The sequence below is a fragment of the Anopheles arabiensis genome, chromosome 2, assembly GCF_016920715.1.
Source record: "Anopheles arabiensis isolate DONGOLA chromosome 2, AaraD3, whole genome shotgun sequence".
Classification (NCBI taxonomy): Eukaryota; Metazoa; Arthropoda; class Insecta; order Diptera; family Culicidae; genus Anopheles; species Anopheles arabiensis.
The window spans coordinates 74371312-74394468 of NC_053517.1; the positions used below are offsets into that span (position 1 = coordinate 74371312).

Here is a 23157-nt window from a genome sequence, read left to right on the forward strand (position 1 = left end):
AGTGTATTTTAATAAATCACTTTCAATCCACACCATAAACTTTAAATGCTTCTTTTAATTTCATATATTTTAACTTTTCTTTAGTCTTACAAGCTCCCGTTTTCATGGATTTCATTCAACCCTAAGAAACATTTCATGTCACCCACACGTATGATTAGAATGCCACGATGCGGTAATGTGACAATGTAAAATTATGCATGTACATCCACTGCCAATGCGGTGTAATGGAGGGCCTACCTTTATCACAATGAGACAGATTGTCTGACTTGCAAAACTTGTTCGATTTGGAATTGAACCGAACCGCACCGTATGCTACATGACGCTCATTACGACAATCAATCACACACATAGCCCACACCGTCCGCCGTTCGCATCCCAACCACCGGCGCAACCCAGTGGTGGGTGCTGAACGTGAAAAGCGACAATGTTGGATGTATCCAATTACTCAATTACTGTTGCCGGAATGCTTCATTGAAGAGCAATATCGTCGTACCTGATGAAAGAGGCGCTGACATACTAGCCAAACAAAATGACTCGAAGTTTCACGTTCGCGCACGGCGCTGTTTGCCTAGCTTGATGAGTCGATCATTTGTTGCCAATTCCTCTCAACATGGCTGGATGCTTTGGTGAGGGGAAATATTTATACACGCACATACGCCGAACGGCTTCATTAACTTGCGCCAGCATAATATTTGCCACATTATCGTCATCATGGGTGGGTGCATAAATAGGCGGGCTTTTTTTGTTTTGTTTGTATGTGTGATGGTTTGCATTAATTGGCCCTTTCCAGGAGTAGGTTTAATCGAACGTTATACGCTCCAACACGCGAAGGTGCACTAATTACCGTGACCTTTGGCGTTGCGTTCGATCGGCTCATTCAAATCACGTACCCACCGGTCGCAAGCGGGCATAATTCGTCGCATTTAATGGGCAGAAAAATTGAAGTACATAAAATTAGCCATTTCACCCTAACTTTAAAAGGGAGGGAAGTGAATTAAATTGAATCGGGTGAAACTCAGCCAATTCAATGGAGGGCAGATGGGCGGTGAAAAATTTACATCCGTTAAAGTCGAGAAAGTCGGCTCCCGCTTGCTGCTCCATCCTGCTGCTGTTGGGTCACGCTGAGACGCTGTAGGTGCATAATTATTTGCCTCGTGCACTTCCGAACGGCACACACATCAGGGGAACAATCGCTGCATGATGATCATGTTTCATTCGTCATCTGCTTATCAATTAACGGCTAAGCGTAATTAGTGAATAGGCCTGGCATCGAATGCGAAAATGGGTGAGAGATGAATAATTATCTCACTGTTTAGTAGTAATGTTTCTACGCACTGCTGCATGCGCGTTAGTAGCCACTGGTAAAACGTTGTTTTAATTTATAGTGTTTTGTACCTTATTCAAGAATGTAGCCATTAACTCGAGCTACTAGTTTATGTGATGAGGCTTTTCTACATAAAGAATACTGTTGATAATGTTCGAACTCCAAGAATGTGCCAAATGACCCTTGAATAAAGTAAGATTTATATTGAAGAAACGAACAATGGTTTATGACTATTTATAATAAGTAGCTCATAGTGCTTAGCAAAAGTTCAGAAGTGCATTTGTATCATCAGAAGACACAAAAAACCCACCACCAACTATACAAATCGTGGTAGTACGTGCACAAAGAATAACTGTACAGTGTACTTATAGCGCATGGTCGATCCGGGGGACCTTAGTCTTGCATGGACACCTTCGGAACACAGAACTCATCGAAGGTCATCCATACCTACAACATTCCACGGGGAGGCTTTGCAGCGCCGTGAACCGTTCACTCCATTTGGCGCCTGGCACGCACTGGTCGCAATGCATGCAAGGCCCGGCCCGCCACCGGTTCGAGTGTGAAGGAGATGAAACGATTGCCACAAAACCGGTGCTCAGGCAAAGACGCGCGCATGTTCAATGCTGAGAGATCTTTTTGTGTTTCATGTGTGGTGCGCCACCAAACCGTCTCGGCGGGGATATGCTCCATTTGGTGGGTTCAGTTTAAGTGAAGGAGACCCACGAACACGTTTAGCTCGTAGCTAGTGCCGTCAGTTGTGCTACGGAGTGCTCGGTGAACAGATCGGTTTTATGCATTGGTGTGTTTTAAGCTAAGCCTGATCGTGCTGAACGGATATGGCCACCGAAGTGCCCTACTTTACGAACGCCGAAAATGGCTACGTCCCGGCCAAGTTGGCCCACCGAAGCGCGGCCAGTAGCCAGCCGCTTCGATTGCTTCGTTTCGTCGTTAACCATGTCATACCGGACACGGTAAAGTTCCTGCTGCAGCTGATCCCACTCGCGCTCAGCGGTCTGGTTGGGCTCGTGCTGCCGAGCAAGAAGAAATCAATCCACGGCCACACCGCCCTCGTTACCGGCGGTGCAAACGGTTTGGGGCGGGCGCTATGCCTTCGATTGGCCCGGGAAGGCTGCCAGGTAGCCGTGGTCGATATCGATCTGGCCGGAGCGCAACGGACCGTAGAAGACGTGCGCGCGCTCGGCGTGAAGGCGGAAGCTTTTCTGGCCGATATTGCCAACTACGAGGCGGTAGAACGGTTGCGGCTGGAGGTTGAATCCAAGCTTGGCCCAGTGGACGTGCTGGTCAACAATGCTGGCCTGCTGGCGGTGCTTTCGCTCAGCGAAGGCAAACCGGCCGACCTGGAGCGCATCGTTAATGTTAATCTACTGTCGCATTTCTGGGTAAGTTGAGTAAGAAAGTTCGTTTTATAGTTGTTCTTGCTAAACCAAATGTTGTGTTTTGTAAATAGTCAAAGGAATTCATTGGTGGGTTTTGTGCAAAGAACAAAAAATCAAAACAAGTGATTAACCTCTTCGAAAAGGCTGTTTTCTAAAAAAGATCAAAATGCTGTTTAAATTTGTGTTTTTATGCTTCATTAATTAAATGGTGAGGTTAAAAAATATCTAAAAATGTTGCATCTAATTACTTTTTTAAAAATGTAAATAAAAAGACATGCTGTATCATAATTGTATATCATTTAAAAGAAAAAACGAAATCTGCAATCTTGCTGAAGAAAAACAGCTTGAAGAAAAATTGTAAAAATTAAATCATAAATGAAGCAGATATGAAAACACGGAAATGATAGACACAATTATGCACAGTAAGACATATTTGCCTATTTATCGATTGAAAGTGCCCATCATGCACATCATGTGCGGGTCGATCCGTATCTACAGGAACCTAAAGAATCGATCATTCGAATCGACCCGCTGGTTCATCAGGTGCACGAAAACGTAAATGATTCCGATCTGTCGATACAGCAAGTTCTGGCAGGGATTTAAACCTACTTTGATCTGGTTTCGACCCATATTCACTGTACCTGCTGATCGTAGTCGCTTATGTTTTTCAGTACCTATTGATCTTTCGGATCGACCCAATTCCATCCCCACAAATCGGGATCCGAATCCGATAGTGAAACCAAACTCAAGCGACTTCCAAAAAACAAAATTCAACCTATATGCATCATGCACATTACATTAATTGGCTACACAATTTTTCGGTCCGTTACACTTTCAATACTCTCAGTGCAATACATCAATACTACCAAGCTGTCAATAAAGTATGTACGTCGGAATTGATCTTAAACCAACAACGTCTCAAAAGTTTCAGGTCCAAGTGAATGTGGGTGTGAATCGCACCAAAAATACATTGTAAATAGTGTACCATAAAATTACTGTGTGAAAAAGTAAAAGGAACCTGGTGAGCACCCCTTTCTCTATTCTGTAACTGGTTTATGTACCCTAAAGTCCTTGCATGCAAACATACTTGCCTTTTTTCCTGTGTGCTAACCTTTTCCCACTCCACCCGTTTGAGCGGGTTTTTATTTTGCACCATTCATAATGTTTTAATATTTTGAGGTTATTTCCTTTCACACAAACACATACACCTAGACGATACGCGCTTTCATGCCAGGCATGATCACTAGGCACCGTGGTCACATCGTCGGAATCGCTTCGATCGCGGGTAAGTAGTGAGCGACGGGTCAGTGCACTCTGCACCAAACTCGAGCACCAGCACATTCGCAACCCTTGCGTTTGCCCTGCGCGCCAGGAAACCGGCACCAGGTTTCGGGCCGGTAAATCAAGGTCGACTGGTTTGTTTGATCCAGAATTAATGAAGGTCTACCTTGCAGCCTACTTCCCGGTGGGACGCTTCATTCCGTACACGGTGACAAAGTACGCCGTGCGGGCACTGATGGAATCGCTCAACAGTGAGCTGCGTATGGACGGTTTGCAGAACACGATACAGACGACCTGTGTCTATCCGGCCCTCATTGCCACCCGGCAACAGTTTATGGATATGCTCGACAAGCTCAAGTACTTGGACGATGCGTGCGGGAGACGCTTAGCCGTAGGTGGAGTAATTGAGATGATAACTGCTTTCACTATATTTTTAGCTTCCTGAAGCGTTTCTACGTATTCACGCCGGAGCAGGTGGCGGAGCAGATCGTTTGGGGCGTGCTGATCAACAAGCGAGAAGTGTTCGTGCCGAACATTATGGCATTGTTCAGCAAGCATTTCGAGTAAGTGTTGCAAACGGCCCAACTCCCACCAAACCGAACGAAAACGCTCAAAGCGTACTCTCTTTGCAGATGTTTACCGGCAGGCCTGCGGCACCTGCTGGTGTCATGCGTAATGAGAGGGAAAATACCGAAGCTAACGGCACACTAACGATAGAGGTCCCCCCTCTTCCAACGCCTGCAAGCAACCTTGAGCCGAACTGTCTAGGCGTACTCGCATCATTTTTCATCGGCAAAAGTGCATCCGAAATAGATAGCAATTATGCAGCGCTAGTGACGCAACGTCCAACGTACAAACAATCGCAACATTGGTTCAAACCCAATTTGTCCCACCACACCGTTAGCCAATAATAAAAAAGCAGCATTAATAACGCTCACACCGTGAGTGAAATGTGATTGACCTTTGCTTATGCAAGCACTGACCACTTCCAACATGACCGCCTTGGGAGGCTCTGGGCTCTCTTCAGATAATCGAAATGACGATGACATTGAGATTCGATAAAGATGGGTTTCAATAAGCTTGGCTAACAGTTGCAGTATGTTCTTGCTTTGACGTGCTTATTATTTTACTTCTTTTCTTTGCTCGATTCGTACAATTTCAACAGACCATCCGCACGTTCATCGATGGAATGAAGCAGCGCCAGCGAGGACACATTCTTGCCGTCAGCTCAATACTGGGTATGCAAACTGCAGCACAAATCGTCAAACGATTCTGCATCCTTGCCCTTCAATGAGGGAAGGTTTGATTTTTATTTACCAAAGACTCCACTCACTAACATACGTTCTTGGTTTGCCATTGAAGGTTGTTTACCAATGCCGCGGACCGTCTCCTACGTTGCTACCAAGTTTGCAATACGCGGGATGATGCAGGCATTACAGCGCGAGCTAACGATGGATGGTTTCGGGGAGAAAATTGTAGCCACTACCCTATTTCCAACCTTCATCGCCACCAGAAAGGAACTAATGGATCTGTTGAGCGAATTAAGGTAAGTACATTTTGGGCACGATGAGTTGTACTACAACTTCTGCAGACAGCGTATAGACCCCTTGCAATGGGACTTCAAAATATACTCAATATAGTTACATACTTATAATGGTCTCGGACAGTGCATCATTAAAACGCTTTTAATTATTTTGGTTTAAACTGATTCTTCTTACAGCTTGGACGAAAAGCTGGCCATTCTGACGCCTGAAAATGTGGCAGACTCTGCTATCGAAGGAATGTTAAGGGGACAGGTCGACGTCTATGCCGCACCATTTTTCATCCGGTTATTCATGTATCTAAGCGGGTAAGATCTAAAGCAATAAATGTATTCTGGAGTAGACCAATATTAATCATTTCAATTATTACAGAATACTTCCTTATGCACTAACCAGTTTACTGATTCAAACAATAATGGGAAAAGTTCCAACGCTGATGGACAGGACCAAGAAAAATTCGAGCGCAGAATGAGAAAATTTCAAAGTATTTCCAAGAATGATAGTTGGCGTCAACAACAATCAACGTTTTCGAAATGTGAGGTGTTTCCTTTACGAAATGTAGAGTTCCTGAAAATCAATTTTCTTATCGAAAGAAAACAAAACAAACGCCTGTTTGATCGGTGACACAGTACATTTGTATAATATAATCGTGGGTTAAGACACACCGTCCAATAGAGTTGCGCCGTATAGCCAACATCGAAGATAATCGATGAAAAGTCCGTACTAAAAAAAATCTGTTGCACGGCAATTTTGTTTACGTTAAGTGTCTTGGACATTGAACCCATGACGGGCATGTTTTTAAGAGATATTGAAACTACTTCATACATAAACTACTCACAGGCTGATCGACACTGAGACTGAAAACATTTCAAGTATAAAATTTAGGTTATAAACACTGACTTTTGCCCAATTTGAATAGTTTGAAACATTCTACGACCAGTTATAATCTTGATGAAGTATAACATTTTTAAAACGTGTCAAATTCCATTTTATGATTCAAAACTTGGTCATATCAAATAAATTCTTAGTTGATGAATAGGTATGTTGAGTGTCTAAATTTTGAATAGAGCTATTAATTAAAGTAATGGTAAGTTGCGCTATATTTTCATTTTTGTAGTTTTGTAATCAAACGTTTCTAATCTACATATCTACATAATTCTTATTTTTTCCCTGTGGATATGTCTATAATTTCCTTAAACAACTTAATTTGAATTCTTATTATTTTTTTTTTTACGAAAACATGAATTTTCCAGGGCACAAGAACAACGATTGTTACTTAGTTTTAGATAGTTTTTTTGTAGATATCTTGAATCTTCTTATTAGCGTAACGACTTACGCGGTCATCCTATCCTTTTACAGGTTTTCGAGTCCTATTTAGTATCGTATCGAGCCAGCCGGATAGTCAGTCCTAGCTACGAGTGGTCCATATGAGGTTTGAACCCACGACGAGCATGTGTTTGAATTATGCGAACTGATGACCGTACCATGGGTCTATTGTGGTTATATTTTTTTCTTTATTTGTAGTTTTAGTCTTTTCCAATGTTTTTAGTGTAAAAATAATATTTTGTAGGTTTGATTGTATGCATTATTTACGATATGTTTGTCGTACATCATCAGTCATAGGTTTTTACGCATCTTCAGCGGAGAAATAGTTTACAATGGAAAAATACAAACACTACAAATGAGTTTTTACATGATTGCTATACACATAAAGTATGTTTTCGTTTCTGCTTTTAGAAAACTTTCACAATCGGAGACCCACAATATTTTCCTTCCTTGTTGTGGTTGCAGCAGGCACTGTTTTGAGAACTTTCCACTTAGTACGTTACTTCACTGCACACACAAAACCATTTTTTCTCGGTCCTTCCAAACCAAAACAACTGCCGGGTGGGCTGGCCCGTTGGGGCCCATTAACGGTAAGTTCCAGTGGGTAGGGTTTGAAAAAAGGGTTTCGCTAACGCACTGCGAGTCATTTGCAGCTGCAACTGCAGTTTGCGCGCCACAATTCGCGATCAGTTACGCTTCGGTGTTTGCCCGGAGTGGTTCAAACGGAGTAGCAAAATCAAACAGCACCGTCACGATACTTACCCTGCACAGTTATACACACACAGAAACACACACACACACACACGAGTGCTATCGCGATAGAGACAGAAGCTAGCAGCGAGTGCAGTGTGTGCAGTTTTGTGCAGCGCAACGTTTCAGGGCAGGCGCAAGGCAACACAATGCAAAGTTTACATAACATCGGCCAAACGCCGTACCAGAAGGCGCTAAGTGGGAAGCCTACATCCACCAGGGCAGGGGCAAGTCTGGTCGAGACGCTCCGCTTTGTCGCTTCGGTTGTGCTGGATGTGGTGACATTTTTTGTTCTGCTAGTACCGCTCGTAGTGCAGTTCTTTGCCGGGCTGACGCGCAAAGCAACGAAGAAGAACATATCCGGCTGGACGGCGCTCGTTACTGGCGGTGCGAACGGACTCGGCCGGGACATCTGTCTGCAGCTCGCCCAGACTGGTTGTCATATTGCCGTGGTCGACCTGGACGATGTCAATGGTGCACAAACTGTTGCCGACGTTAGGAAGCTGGGCGTGAAGGCACAATTCTTTAAGGTAAGGAGCGATGAAAAACGGCAGCCGGCCTCCGGACGCTTTGTCAAGCCCAGCACACAAAGGGGTGTGTTGTGTGTTTGTTTTGGTGTTTGTTTTGTCTGCGCTTTTTTTCGCTTGCTGCACACCTTTCCGGGGGCTCACTATTACCTAACGTCGCCCTGCCGCGTTCAAACTAGCTCGGTGGTATTGAGCAAGCGCCAGTGCACCAGTGATGGTGCACATAACCGGCGTAATCAACTGCAACTAGTTTGGCCCGGCTTATTCCACACGGTGCACACGGTGTGTCGTTGCAATGCCCTGCCATTCACCTAACATACAGCGGGGACCGATGCGGGACTAATGGGGCACGTTTTCCCGTTTCCTTATCGGCAGGCCGATGTTTCCTCGTTCGAGGCGGTAAGCAACCTGAAAAGGGAGGTGTCGTCCAAGCTGGGCCCGGTCGATATTCTGGTGAACAATGCCGGTGTCCTGCCATTGATGTCCTTGCGCGAGGGCACACCGGACGATCTGAAGAAGGTGATTGAAATCAACCTGCTGTCCCATCTCTGGGTAGGTACACGGTGTGAACGAGTATTTTGATTACGAACTGTACACAAATTAATTGTCCTCATTGCGGCTCGCTATGTTCCGTGCCGCTCGTCCAATGTGCACCGCCAGACGCTACGTGTCTTCACGGATGATATGATCCAGCGAAAGCGAGGTCACATTGTGGCCATCGCATCAATAGCCTGTAAGTACTATAAGCCGCGCTGTTCTTGGCATCGGTTGGAGAGTTCACCGCTTGCGCTACTCATCCCACAGCGTACCTGCCAATCGAGCGCATTATTACATACGCCGCCTCCAAGTACGGCGTCCGTGGCCTGATGGGTTCGTTTGCCAGCGAGCTACACAACGAGGGCGTTGACGATATCGTTAAAACCACAACCGTCTACCCGTGCTTCATCAAAACACGCCTCGAGCTTATGGATGCACTGAAGAAGATGGGGTAAGAATAGCACACTGATATTTTTTTTTTTTGTTCATTGTCTAAACAATCGTTTTTGTTCCATATTTGTAGCATAAAAAATCGGGTTCCCATCATGCGTAGTGAAACGGTGGCTCGAGCAGTTGTTGGTGGAATACTTTACAACAAGGCGCACGTCTACATACCGAAAGTTGTTGGACCTTTCGTTGGGATTTATGAGTAAGTTAGGGGATGTGCGTGAATGAAATCAATATGTATTAACTATTTTATTGTATCTTCCAGAAATCTTCCTTTCAAAGTAGCACATTTGGCCAAAAGATGTTTGCTCAGGACCAGCATTCCCAATGTCATGGAGCGATAGTTTTGCAGCTAACATAAAACTGCACATTGTATCTTCAAGCCATCTGCCATCCTGTACCTTATGTATCTATTAATTTTTCACAGTGCGAATGTCGTCAAAAGAAAACTGAATAAATTAAATCTTTATCTTTCTTTACGCTACTGTTTACCCCATCTTTTTTACAGAGAGAATAGAATTTTATTACAGCAGAACTATCACTCAATAGAAACGAATCAAATGAATATTAAAAAATCGTATTCAATTTTGAACAAATATTCATTACATGAAGCTTATTTTCTTCATAGACTCCAATCTCGCTCAATAAGGTATATAAGACGATTCAATTATCTTTCTAACAATGAAGGTAGTAGCCATGTACTGTTATGATCGAATTAATTGTGTTTCAATTGCTAATTACATACCCACCTTTAAAAAAATCGATTTTCATAGAGTCTAAAGAATAGCTTATATAAGTAATACGGCAAAGTCGCTTCTCCTGAATAAGCAGAATAAAATAACTTAAAGAAATGTTCATGTTCTTGTATCAATGCTCATCTTGCTTAAAATATATTTTGAAAACAGCTTTAACAATCGTATCAACAGTTATCAAATAAAAACTATAAAAGCTGAACAGGTAAGTTATTTATCGAAAGTTGATGCCCACTATCCAGTAGTGGTGGCGTGTGGTTTATTCATCTAAAACAGCATGAATAATTTGATGTACTGGTAAGACGCCAACTAAAGAAAAACTGCAAAATAATAATTATTTCTTAAATAACACAACTACATTGACTGTTTGTAGCAGAAGTATAAAAGTGTTGTTCTAGCTTTTTTAAATGATAAGGTTTTTTTCAAAATCATTGCGTTTGTTTGAAATACTGTTTATTTAAATAACAGTTTTGCAGTAGCAGCTCAGAGGTGGAAAGGAACGGACGTGTTTCTCTTGCGTTGCAAAATAGTATCCGAATATTATAGCGATCACTCACTCACACCACTCTACCCGTCATGGGAAAGAGTAGGTCGCTGCGAGGGACAAAATCCCTAGCGTCATCCACGCTTAGTGTTGACACACTAATACAAAGTCGGAAGAGGCCAAACAATGAGAATAGCTTCGAGTTACTGGGTCAACTCGACAAAAACGAACCTCGTGCTAAACAAGCTGCTATCAATAATCAGAGTGCTCCAAACTCTAAATCGACAAAGCCTCCACCAATAACGGTTAACAGTACGTCAGTGGCGTATATACATAAGACCATTGTAAACGTCGGTGTAGTACGGTACACCACAAAACCAACCAGACATGGAACAATAGTGCAAGTCGATGAAGTAAAAGACTATAAAAAAGTGATCAACACATTCAAAGAAAGGAATGTAAGCTACCACTCATATCAACTAGAGGAAGACAAAACAACGAAAGTAGTTTTGCATGGTCTATTTGATCTACCAACCAACGAGGTGACAGAACTTCTTAAAGAAGAAAACATCTTCCCAGTGGAGGTAAAGAAACTCCCAATAAAGAACAAGAAGTACGACGAACACGCCGTATATATACTGCACTTCCCTAAAGGCACTGTAAGCCTTCAATTGCTAAAAAATATCAGAGCAGTCAATCATTGCCGAGTAAATTGGGAATACTTCTCAAGCAAACCAGGTCCCATGCAGTGCAAACGCTGTCAACTCTTCGGTCACGGTGCAGCTAACTGTAACCGTGCCAAAAAATGCTATCTATGTGCTGGTGAGCACGATTCGATCATCTGTCCACTAACAGCCGGGTCATCAGCAGGAGACGGACGAGTACCCGCACACAAACTCAAATGCGCAAACTGCGACGGCAATCACACCGCTAGATTCCACGAGTGCTCACAAAGACCGGTTCCCGTAGCCAAAAACACAACACACACAAACCGTAAGTTTGCACCATGCGCCACAGACTTTCCATCACTACCACAAAAACCTCCTCTTCAAGGATGGACTCAAAGGGTTCAAACTAATACAAACCAGCAACGATACGCTAACACTAACAACGACCTGTTCGACAGGACTGAAATCTTACCGATAATAGAAGAAGTTATTTGCAATCTCGCACCATGCAAATCGAAGCAAGAACAGTTGATGACAATTTTTGCCATCGTAACAAAATACTGCATGCCATCTAAATGATCAATGATGCTCTCAAAATATCATACTGGAATGCCAATAGTGTCCAAAACAAGCGTATTGAAATAGTAAATTACATAGAAAAATTTAATATAGACGTATTATTGATTAGTGAAACATACTTAAAGCCGAATATAAGTTTTTACATTCCTAATTATAAAGTGCATAGGTTTGATAGAATTACAGGAGATAAGGGCGGTGTAGCTATATTGATTAAAAATGAAATAAAACATAGGTTAATGAACTCTCTTAATCTTAAAGTGTTAGAAGCTATAGCAATCTCAATAGAAACACCAGGTGGAAATTTAACACTCATATCTGTATACAATCCGGGTGCAAACAAAAACTTGATAGCTTTCAAAAATGATGTTGGTAACCTAACTAGACACAATCAAAACTACATTATTTGCGGAGACCTGAATGCAAGACACAAATATTGGAATTGTTTATCTTCTAACTCAGCTGGAAAGGTCCTGTTTGATAAAATGCAAACTGGATTATTTTCGATACACTGGCCGAACTCCCCCACCTTTTATTCAGCAGACCCCAAAAAGTCCCCTTCAACCTTGGACTTAATACTAACCAATATCTCACACAATATTTCTGACCCAAAAACTGTTACCCAACTATCATCAGATCATCTCCCAGTAGTCTTCAAAATCCTTCGTACTAAACCAATAGCCATACCAAACAGATCAATATTTAATTATAGAGCTGCCAACTGGGAGTCATTTCAGAACCACATAAACAATAACATAGATTTGACCGAACTAAACCTTCAAAGCATAAAACATCCTAAACAACTAGACCATATGATCAAAAATATTAATAACTATATAACTGAAGCTCATAATATTGCAGTACCAAGGATTAAGCCAAGCCTTTACAATATTCAAATCCCACAGTTTATAAAAGATTTAATTACAAGAAGAAACCTTATACGACGCAAATGGCAAAGACATAGAAAATGTAATAGTCTAAAACAAACATACACTAGCCTAAATGTAAGAATTCAATATGAACTAGATTTACTTCGTAATGATTCGTGGTCTCAGAATCTTATTAAGATTAACCAACATACAAATAACAACGACAAAATGTGGAAATTCGTTAAAATAGTTAAAAACAAACAAAGTTCTATGCCACCATTGAAAGTAGATAACAAAATTCACATATCACCTGAAGAAAAATGTGAATTAATTAAAAAGCAATTTGAATCTGCCCACAAAATTACAAACGATTTGATCAGTCCCATGGAAAATAAAGTAAATTCAACGGTTAGAAGATTCTTAAAAACTAATCGTTCGCTCAGCCTTGACAACACCTTATTGAGTTCTCCAGCAGAGCTAATGAAAATAACAAAAAATCTTCATAACAAGAAAGCCACTGGCACTGATATGATTAATAACAAATGTCTCAAAAAGCTTCCCATAAAGGCAATTATTTATTTGAATTTTATATTTAATGGTTGTTTCAAAATTGGATATTTCCCTACCCACTGGAAACAAGCCAAAATAATAGCTATCCCTAAAGCTGGTAAAGATAAATCCCTACCGGAAAGTTACCGTCCTATTAGTTTGCTAAGTAGTATAGGTAAAATATTTGAAAAGTTAATCGCGAACAGAATTCGAGTTCACACGGAAGCTCACAACATTATTCCTGCATCTCAATTTGGTTTTCAACCGTCCCTTTCAACAACACATCAGTTAGACAGACTCACCAAATCAATAAAGTACAATAGAACTACAAAAAATCAACCGGAATGGTTCTTCTGGATAGTGAAAAAGCTTTTGATACCATATGGCATAAAGGTTTATTATTTAAGCTTATTTCTTATGGTTATCCAATTACGCTCATTAAACTTATTGAATCATTCCTATCCAACAGGAAAAACAAGGTTCACATTTCGAATACAACATCAAATAGCTTCACTCCTGTGGCAGGGGTGCCACAAGGTAGTATTCTTTCCCCCTTACTTTTCAACATATTTATTGCAGACATTCCTAAAATGAAAAATTGCACTCAATACTTATACGCAGATGACTTTGCTGTGACGAGTACTGCCAAACATCCAAAAACTATTATAAAATCACTCAACAAATCACTAGCCTTGTATAGCAAGTACTGTCGAGTTTGGAAGTTAAAAATTAATGGATCTAAAACAGAGGCCATATTCTTCACACGATATGTAAGTCATCGAAAAACTCCAAACAGCAATTTGATGATAGATGGTGTATCAGTGCCTTGGAGTAATAAAGTGAAATATTTAGGGGTACTCCTAGACAAACGTTTAACATTCAAGTATCATATCGAAAATGTAATAACGAAAGCTGAAAAAACAATTAAAATATTATACACATTCTTGCACAGGAAATCCAAGTTAAATCTAAAAAACAAGCTATTAATTTACTATTGTTTTATTAGACCATTGTTAATCTACGCTTGTCCAGTATGGAATAAGATTGCCAAAACACATTTAAAAAGCCTTCAAGTACTCCAAAATAAAGTACTAAAAATGATTGTTAACGTTCCACCTTGGTTTAGAACTTCAACTCTACATTCCTACACAAACACCGAATTACTAACTAGCATTATAATAAAACATAATTCAAAATATAGAGTTAAATGCAACAACAGCACCCGCCAGGTAATACGTGAATTAAACAGAATCTAGGAAGATTTTAGGTTAGTTATATTTAGTTAGATTGTAAGTTAGGATAGAATTAGATTAGAAACAAATTATTTTTGCAGGGGGTTTTTTATAAATTTTTCCCTCTAGAAAATTTAAAGGCATATAATTATCTAAAATACAAATCGGCAAAGCCAATAGAAAAATTAGTAAAACCAATGAGGAGAGTATGCATACGGACCCATTGTAAAAATGCACAATGTAATAACATTTTCATGTACAAACCAAACAATAAAGCTACTACTACTACTACTACTAAATAACAGTTTTGCCATACATATTCACTCAAATTATTGATTTTACATGATTATGCTCTTTTATAGAGCAAATAAAAATCCGATGGCTCATTTCATATCATAATGCAATAGAAAGAGACAATTGATCAGATGTTAAAATTGTTTTCTTCTCACGATGCACAATGTGAGCACGATTAGTGAATAAAGTTGACGATCATTGTAGGAGCGTTTCTCACCATGAAGCATTATTTGTGGTTGCACATAGGTAAAAAATGAGAGTGAGTGCTGCTGTAAAAGCACACGAAAGAACTCGCGACCCAAGTACAATGGTGAGCATGGTGGCAAGTAAACAGCATCAAAACTCGTTTTGCTGTATAACATCATTTATTTGTGGTCAATATTCTTCAATTATTCAAAATTCAAAATAGTGCAAATTTTTATTCGTTGATGAGAAACAAGCAGTTTACAATCACCAAGGTAGTCAAGTTTTAAAAAAACGCATTGAGTACCTTTTTTAAACACACATGGCTAGATTAGTCGTTTATTTTTATAAATTATCAATGCTGGAACTTTTCAAAATTGAACACGATAGTGTGCAGACCTCCAATGCTCCCACCTCTCACGCTCACCACAGCAAACGACAGCCGGAGGTAAGCTACGATCATGTTCGCGCCCAGGTGTGCACTTTTGCTTTCTGAGTGTACCCGCGATCGGTCACATCGTTCGTACAGCGTCCGTGCCGATTCACTACCCATAAACACACCGATCGTGCGTGATCAAACCAGCGCAGTGAGTGAAATCGGTGAACAACCAGCGGTTGTGCTGAAGTGAAACAACAACCAGTGTCTGCGAAACGAAGTTAGCGTTTCTTCATTCAAACAGTATCCACCGTTTCTGCAGAGAGCTTATGGACCACATTGTGTTTTGAATGCGTTCGAAGATCGAGTGGTTTGTGGAGTGGAGTTCAAGGTGCTCGCAAGCGGAGCAGCTGTAATATTAAATATTGCTCAAAACAGAAAAGTGAACGTTGTGACACAATTGCATACATAAACGTGGAGCGCGTAGCGTTACTTGACGGTTACGATCTGTCAGCAGTGTAAATCGAATGCTGTAACTCGAGGTGGTAACAGATCGTACCAGCGCGCTGTACCAGGGCATTACATCTTACCATGGAGGTGGCGTGGCGTTTCCGTATCATATTTGTGATGGCCTTCGTAGTGATCATATTCGGCGACCTGCTTGGATATGGTGGGGCTCGCAAGGAGCCCAAAGATAAGTCGCTCCTATCCGGCTTTACCGAGGTCGAGGCAAACACGGCCAAAATGATTCCCACCGGAAAAGAAACTGCTACCGGTGCTCAAACACGCTCCAGTCCATCAAATGGTAGGTGACCGGAACCTTGGAGCTTGGGTGATAAATAAATAGCTTCGACAGTATAAAAGGCGCACAATGCATAAAACGTGCAGAACCGTCACACTTTATTACCGTCATTAGTGCCCCGCCCTGCCTATGGATGAAATGCGTTTTTTATCGATTTGGTGTCGTGCGTGCGCCTTGTTTTTTGTATTTGCTTCACAGAAATCAGTAGCAATGTGGACGGTGACTTCGATCAGGACCAAGACACGACCGGCCTCTCGGCGGCAGAGCTGGCAGCGCGCAAGGAAAAGCTGAAAGCTTCCCTGCGCGAAGCGTGCCTTCCGAAGCTGCTGTGCGAGATGGCGGCCAAACCCAACTACTCACTGAACGTCCGCGAGCGGGATCTGCTCTCACTGATAAGGTAAGCGCAAGGACCTGTTCGGTGTAAAATGGTGCTGCGGGAACTTCCACTCACTGCTGTGCGATCGTGCGTGCGTGCGTGTGCTTACATCGTTTGTGGGTCTATTGTGGGTCATTGAAATGAAAACCAGTTTTGACTGCTTCTCGGTGAAGCCCGCGAAGCCCCGTTCGGAACTGGAAGTGAAAGGGAAGTTGCGCATGCGTACGAAGTACCCCGCGCGATCGCTTACATGCCACAGCAACTGCATCGGAACGGTTCAATAACATTAGAGTCTGCCGAGGGTGCTGCAATCGAGAAGCCGGTAGAGACCAATTTCCCCTGTTTGCTGCTTTGTTTACTGCGATGGAAATTGGTTTATTCCACTGTAGATTGGCTTCGGTGACGAAATTGCTCTAGTTTACGAGGGCAGCTCACCTGGACGATGCAATCGCTAAGCTTCTCATTACAATGATTTTATCGTGGCGAGAACGGGAACGATTTCGTCGTCGAGTCGCCGTGTGCTGGAACATTCGAATGCGGAAGCATCGCACTGACGCAATGAAACACACAAAAGCCCAAATTAATGGTCACACATCTAGAAGCGTCTTACAGTCCGCTCCACGCCTACCAATGCCTGTCGAGAGAGGAAAGTGTTACGAAGAACGCCCTTACTTCTGGAAGTTTGCTCAGCGGAGTTCACTTGTAGGTCTCGATCATTTGTGGCACGTGTGCGAATGAATCGATGGCTTTATGAGCGTGGAAGCAGACGATGACGCAGCGATCCTTGGTCGAACCACAACATATGAAATTGTTGTGCCTTCGCAGACGGCTCCGCATCCGGAGGCTTCATGCATTACGAACGCTACGTAAGTGATAAAAAAAACTCTTCCCTCCTCTCCCTCCATTTTTAGCTCATTGGAGCAGAGCACATCCAGCATCTGGTTGTAACATTTTATTTCCCTCAGCTGCTCAATGAAGCTTGAACACACTGTATTACATCACTGTCAACCAACCAGTTTTCTCGGAAGGAGCAAAAATAGCACAAAAGAGTGTGAAAAAAAAATCCGAAATACTGGATGGTAAATGTAACCGCAGGGCCCTTACATGGGTACTGGTTAAAGGTCAATAGTTTCGCCAATCCACGCGATTTCCATCAATTTTGGGTACCATGCGAATGATGGCCAACAAGCATCATTTCTGCACTTTTGTTTCTGTTTCTTTAACCTTGAGCGTGGTGAAAGTGACGCAATTCGCTCTGCATGTTGTTCGAAACGTAATCAATATAGGTCAAGGCCAACAACAAGAAAATAAACAATCTGACGGTTGTGCTTTAAAATGTTATTTTACAAACAGGCGCAAATTCGGAGGGTTCGTGTCTTAAGATCACTCAAGTCTAAATGTTTGTAAGTTAGTGCCGTACTAAACGAGATTAGGTGTAATCACTTCATCCATCGGAATATGCCCACCAGACACTAAAACGCCATTCGCATGCAACCAGAACTCGTGCATTAGTATCTGTGTGGATTTAGACTCGAATCGATCGAGGTCAGCCACTTCAGGCCAACGCCGATGGTAACGTCAACCAAGTGTGTTGGTCGCTGCTGTTGTTGTTGTTTTGTTGCCCTCTCTTTCTCTTCCACCGTTTTCCCACCCTGCCGCACCCTGCAGTAGGGGGTCTGTTATGAATTTCGAACAACGACGACCATCCCGCTCTTGCGAACGAACTCGGTGTACCGTGATCGTAGCCATTTCGGTAGCGTCCGCGCTACGCTGGGCCACACTTTACATCGGTCGCTCACTCGCAACCACTCACTTGTGTCGGGGCGTTGTTGGTGTTGGCCACCGCGAACTCTACCGCCGGATAATTGAGCGGTTTGTACGCAAAACGCTGTGCCGCGAAAATAAAGCCACCCGTTCGGTGGTGGCCATGGGTCACTCTCTTCAAAACGCGCTCGGAATGACAATCGGAACGGCTTTTTTCGGACGTCGATCGACGTTGATGGTGGTCTCGCCCTCCCTTTCTGTCCCTTGCGTTGGGTTCCGTGAGGCAATGTAATGTGCGTATTTGCAACGGTTGAGTAACACACGGTCAAACTTTCGTTCGCTTTACACACGCGGTTTCTTTTCCGCACCGTTGGTTAAGGCGTGTTGCGTCGATTGCTTGCAGTTTTTTTGTTTCCTTAATCAAATGCACTTTGACGCATTTATATTGTTTTTAAATGTTTTTTAAATTGAACTGTCGCTAAAATATATCATAAACTACCTTGGACAGCCACCTGCTGCTAGCATATAGTCCATAATTGTCAACCGTCAAAACAACACATAAACCCTTAAAACAAACATGGATTTGGCAAAGCGAAGCACTGATTTTGGCATGATTGCAACCACACACGGTAGCAAAAGCGCACTGCTTGATGTCTCAACAGCTTCCCCGCCTTGTGCTGCTGCCCGTTTGCAATCAATCGTCGCGAACCTTGTTCACCTTCGATGTTGTAGCCACGCAAAATGTGAGCCAATAAAATGTCATGAGCGTCGTGCATGGCGTTTGCTGAATTTCGATAAGGCGTTAGACGATCGAACCAAGCGCAATGCAATTCTGCCGTCGGGTCGGGTTGGGTTGAAACGTTTGGGGTGGTTTTAGTTTTCTATAACTCGATAGGTGCCGTTCTGAAATTTCCATACAGGGTCGGACGAAGGGTCAACACAACGCAGTGTTATTGGTGCACCTCCTTGTTCGAGAACCGTTTGTGGCACGGCATCTCGTAATGGAATTGTTAGCCAATGGTGGAGTGGCCTATAAATAAGTTTTTTTTTTCTCTCGATTACTGGAAGAGGCTTTCGCTTCCGATTTCCTCGGTGCGCGTTTGAGAAGATAGGTTTAAACTTCCTGCGATGAATTAGCAATTGGCGAGGGACAGATTCAATTTTAATGTCGTCTGTGACAAGCAAGGATAAAAGTTTCATAGTTTACAGCTTGTGTCAAGCGTACACGAGATGGAAGAGGAATAATAAATAATTCAAAACAGACCATGATAGAACAGTTCAGTTTCTGTTGTTAAATTTAAATATTTCACTTCCTTGTTTAGTACTGACTTTTGCAAATTATTTGAAGTAAACAAAACGAATAACATTATCCAAGGCAATAACTATCTATTACAGGTATAGCGAGCCCCTTTAAAAACCGAGCTTACACAATTTACCATAACGCCCTCCAGATCTGGCCGCGAAACAAATGAACGAATTTCAACCAACGCCGATCATCGCTTTTTCTCGCCCCGCGCAGCGTGCAACCGAATAGCGCAACGTGCTCCGGCACATTACATAACAATCCGGTTCCGTGCCGTTTTCGGTTCCACGCGGTGAGAAATCATCTGTTCGCGGGGTGCCCCACAGCACAGCCCAAAACTTTGTGCCACTTTGGCGCACGTGCTCTCTCCCATATGCTTCGTGTTGGTTGCGTGTTGAGCGTTTTCTCGATTCGCCCGGGCTGGGCGCAGATTGTAATCTTCCTACCGCCTGCGGGACAGTTCAGCATCGATAACTGACTGCGCACCCCGATAAACCGCCCCCGACACAGCTTGTGTACCGGGTATCAGCGATCTGCGAAAAATAAAACTCGATCGACGGCTAACGACACATTTAATAATACGGAATAATATGTACAGTGTATATTACACACGTTTGACGGCAGCTACTGACAGGCTTTTTCTAAACTTTTATTTTTTTTCCTTCTCTTTCTGGCAGGTCTACCACCTTATCGCTGACGATGGCTGTAAGTCCGACGAAATGGCACTTTGCGGCACACATGGGCCAGCTGCTCAGGGACGCTGGTGATGCGCTCGTGACACCGATCGGATGCTCCCATCTGTGGCCGAGCTGTCCGTACAGCTCGAAAAAGCTGCTCAAGCTAACCAACGTGGTGCACCTGAAGTAGGAGTGCGTAAGCAACGGAACCACCACCATTCGCAAGTGAAACAAGTCAAGTCGAGCCGGGCGCCTATGCGAGCGTTGTGTGTGTGTTATGTTGCATTGCGTACGCACACGACCAGTGCGAGCGTATGAGAAACTGCGCTAATGCTTGCGTCTCGAGCAGCGTAACACACCCAAAAGCTGTTATTCGACCAGAGACTAGAAGCATAGGATTTACGGGCGGAAAAAACCTTCAACAATCGTTTGGACTGTTTTAGTTAACATTCCAAAAAAACCCGACGCCTAAAGCACGCGCTTCCGCCCCGTCCCGTTCAACAATCAGCATACAGCAAGCCGCTTGCTTTCTTTCGCCAAACGAACCAGAAAACTACGGAACGGATCGATTTACTCCCGGTGCAATGTGTAACGATGCGTTCGAGAGTCAATTGTTAACGCCCGAGGAAGTCATGTTGCTGGCATTTTTTTTAATGTAACGTTTTTCCCCCTCTCGAAAAACAAGCGCATGCAAACAAACAAAGCATTGTGGAAGCTCTGCTCAGCAATTTGCAGGAAGTTGTAGGAAAGCGGTATGGCAGACAGCAGGGGTGTTAAATACAAAAAAAAACCCGTTGCCCGTTGACCTTACACGGTTGATTAGGTTTAGTAGCTGATGCTCTCGGTTATTACCCACCGCGTGTTGTTCCACCCCACACCCCACTTCAGCCAATTCCATCGTCGCTTCTTACCCTTTAGCGCCGACGCCAATTGGAATTGTAGTGTAAGAGCAACCGCCAAGCTGCTAACAAAATGTGGTACCGATTTTTCACAGCTAATGCGCTACATGCCGGCTGCCGTCACAGTCATCTTAAGCCATCAATGGTTTTCAGCGATTCTGCTTCCGCGCTGGCAGAGCGTGTGGCTCGATTGTGGCAAGTTTCAACGCGCTTAACGACCGCGAACGTGCGAATGATTCGATTACGAAGCGCCCACTGCGAAGGCTAATTTGTGCATTTTTATGCGTGCGGAAATGCGTACGGAAGGGGGTTATTGTTCGCGTGTGTGTGTGCTTGTGCATGTACATACAGATATACAGATGTTACATCGTGTGCGCGTAACATCTACGCGGAACCACAGTTAAACAATTCGGTGAACCGTTAAATGTGATCGATAAAAGGTTGTCAAGTGTGAAATAATGGCAACACTGTAATAAATCTCGCTAGCGTAGGTAGGTAGGATATGAATAAATTATCTTCCACCGGGTCAGACGTAATGGGACTACGCGCCGATCAGGAGCCGTGGAGGAGAGAGAGAAAAAAGTGAAACTGAAGAGAAAACAATAATTAAGTGCACTTACCGGTAGCGTAAAAAATAGGGAATCGAAATGCTTTTAGGAAACATGCCAGTCGGTGGCAATGAACTGTTGTAAATAAATAACTTCTACAATGTTGATCTAGTGTATAATGTAAAGCAGGACGGTACAATGCGTGATAGAATGTAGCGAAATTGCGTCATAGATTTTCTACGACAACCAGCGCCGCCGTCAGTATAGCCCAACGCTTCACCTAGAAATTCATTCTAGTGAGCAAATTTAGCTTCTAGAAAGTGACAAAGCGGACCGTTTTATGATTGTGCACACAATGTTTAGAGCTCGATAAGACCACGGAGGGAAAAGTGATTTGCTTTGTTTTAAGTTGTGAATAAAATTGCAAGCCACCCAAACGGTGTAAACGCTGGCTTGGGAAGGAAAAATTTTACCCGAGAGCTCACTCGAGTGCCATACGCGTCGTATCGTCTGAGAGTGAAATACAGTAACGTACATTTAAATTCTAAAAGTTTCTGGTGTTCTAATTCACTGTCCCTCCTTTGCTGCACTTTACACTGTTCTCGGTCCGCTGACCATTTTGCTCTTCACACTTCTGGCCACGCCGGACCAGATATCCATTCCCCGGACACACCGCGACAAGCACGCAAAGCGCAAAACTTTTCACCTCAAAACAGCGTACCCGGCATCCTGGCCGGGTGAAGATTTATTGCATTCAACAGCTTTCAGCCGTGGCGTGCATGTGTGCGCTATCTGCCAGCCCATTGCTCTCATTTTCCCTGATTCGACGAAAGTTTTTCTTCCCGAAAGGATTGGGGAGGGATTTGGTGTTGCCTCCCAAATGGTAACGCTTGTTTTCGCCGCCATCGAGTCGACAACGGGACTCGGCTATCAGCAGACAGTGGTCCGGAAAACGCGAATAAAATCTTGCACCATTAAAGCATCCGGGAGGGGATGAGGTAGACTACATTTCCCATGCGCCACACACACACACGCTTGCACATACACGATGCTATAGGTAAGCATGATTTACATGCGATCCAGGCAGCATTCTCTCGGTTCGATTCGGTTTGCCCACCTCGACAAATGACAAATCGGACCCCTACCCCTTAAGCGCATCGTGCCACTGATAACCCAGAATAGCGTTGGGTGGTTTTTCCTTTGGCTTTTCCTTTGGTTTTTTTTTTTGCTAGCTGTCCTACCTGTCCACGGTCAGGGCTCGTTCTTTACACCCGAAATCTCACCATATCCATCCGATTGTTGCAAATCGTTGCCCTAATTCTTGTTGTTCGCTTCGTTCCGTACGAACGCAGGGGAAGCATTTGAGTCAGTCCAAGCTGACGTGCAAGCAAACGGGTACGGTTCTCGTGCGAAATGTTTACCATCCGTCTTGTTTTAATCCGGCGGTGCCACACTTTATCTGCTCACGCTGGCTGGATTACAAGCGATTTAAAGTTCCCGTTCGCTTCGAAGCGCCACTTTGGAGCTGTTACGGCGTACCGAGAAAAGGTGCAGCTTTCGTTTCGCCCCAAACACTTGCCTTAGTTGCGTTTACAAAATGTACATCAAACCTCCGTACCCAATGCTGTCAGACGTCACAAACAAAAGTATTCCGCGGGTGAATATTTCCCTAATT

The 23157-nt window shown here is 43.3% G+C and overlaps 4 protein-coding genes across 5 annotated transcripts in view; 3 read left to right on the plus strand and 1 right to left on the minus strand.

Moving 5' to 3' along the window:
* Window positions 1-23157, minus strand: part of LOC120904833 — a 140853-nt gene that overhangs the window by 56632 nt on the left and 61064 nt on the right.
* On the plus strand, window positions 1745-6585 carry LOC120904620 (17-beta-hydroxysteroid dehydrogenase 13-like). 2 transcript variants are annotated; one of them, XM_040314893.1, is made up of 5 exons: window positions 1745-2724; window positions 3934-4006; window positions 4176-4359; window positions 4440-4565; window positions 4635-4958. In XM_040314893.1, the coding sequence occupies exons 1-5, from the start codon at window positions 2161-2163 to the stop codon at window positions 4711-4713; spliced, it is 1026 nt and encodes a 341-aa protein (XP_040170827.1). In that variant the 5' UTR covers window positions 1745-2160; the 3' UTR covers window positions 4714-4958. The 2 variants fall into 2 exon arrangements, with proteins under 2 accessions (XP_040170827.1, XP_040170744.1); XM_040314810.1 differs by lacking the exons at window positions 3934-4006; window positions 4176-4359; window positions 4440-4565; window positions 4635-4958 and adding exons at window positions 5168-5240; window positions 5365-5548; window positions 5723-5851; window positions 5916-6585 and having other exon boundaries at window positions 1749-2724.
* Window positions 7551-9609, plus strand: LOC120904726 (uncharacterized oxidoreductase YoxD-like). Its single transcript, XM_040315017.1, has 6 exons — window positions 7551-8149; window positions 8522-8698; window positions 8807-8879; window positions 8951-9134; window positions 9207-9332; window positions 9396-9609. The coding sequence occupies exons 1-6, from the start codon at window positions 7769-7771 to the stop codon at window positions 9472-9474; spliced, it is 1020 nt and encodes a 339-aa protein (XP_040170951.1). The 5' UTR covers window positions 7551-7768; the 3' UTR covers window positions 9475-9609.
* Window positions 15210-22032, plus strand: LOC120904776. Its single transcript, XM_040315151.1, has 3 exons — window positions 15210-15918; window positions 16114-16312; window positions 20036-22032. Exons 1-3 carry the CDS (start codon window positions 15705-15707, stop codon window positions 20223-20225), a joined length of 603 nt encoding a protein of 200 aa, XP_040171085.1. The 5' UTR covers window positions 15210-15704; the 3' UTR covers window positions 20226-22032.

Excerpts from the sequence above, each read along its gene's own strand:
- LOC120904726 (XM_040315017.1), top strand. The coding sequence starts at position 7,769 with ATGCAAAGTTTACATAACATCGGCCAAACGCCGTACCAGAAGGCGCTA. Across the intron at positions 8,150-8,521 it reads TGAAGGCACAATTCTTTAAG|GCCGATGTTTCCTCGTTCGA; the intron begins GTAAGGAGCGAT and ends CCTTATCGGCAG. Across the intron at positions 9,135-9,206 it reads GATGCACTGAAGAAGATGGG|CATAAAAAATCGGGTTCCCA; the intron begins GTAAGAATAGCA and ends CCATATTTGTAG.
- LOC120904776 (XM_040315151.1), top strand. The coding sequence starts at position 15,705 with ATGGAGGTGGCGTGGCGTTTCCGTATCATATTTGTGATGGCCTTCGTA. Across the intron at positions 15,919-16,113 it reads ACGCTCCAGTCCATCAAATG|AAATCAGTAGCAATGTGGAC; the intron begins GTAGGTGACCGG and ends TTTGCTTCACAG. Across the intron at positions 16,313-20,035 it reads GATCTGCTCTCACTGATAAG|GTCTACCACCTTATCGCTGA; the intron begins GTAAGCGCAAGG and ends TCTTTCTGGCAG.
- LOC120904620 (XM_040314810.1), top strand. The coding sequence starts at position 2,161 with ATGGCCACCGAAGTGCCCTACTTTACGAACGCCGAAAATGGCTACGTC. Across the intron at positions 5,549-5,722 it reads GATCTGTTGAGCGAATTAAG|CTTGGACGAAAAGCTGGCCA; the intron begins GTAAGTACATTT and ends TTCTTCTTACAG. Across the intron at positions 5,852-5,915 it reads TTATTCATGTATCTAAGCGG|AATACTTCCTTATGCACTAA; the intron begins GTAAGATCTAAA and ends CAATTATTACAG.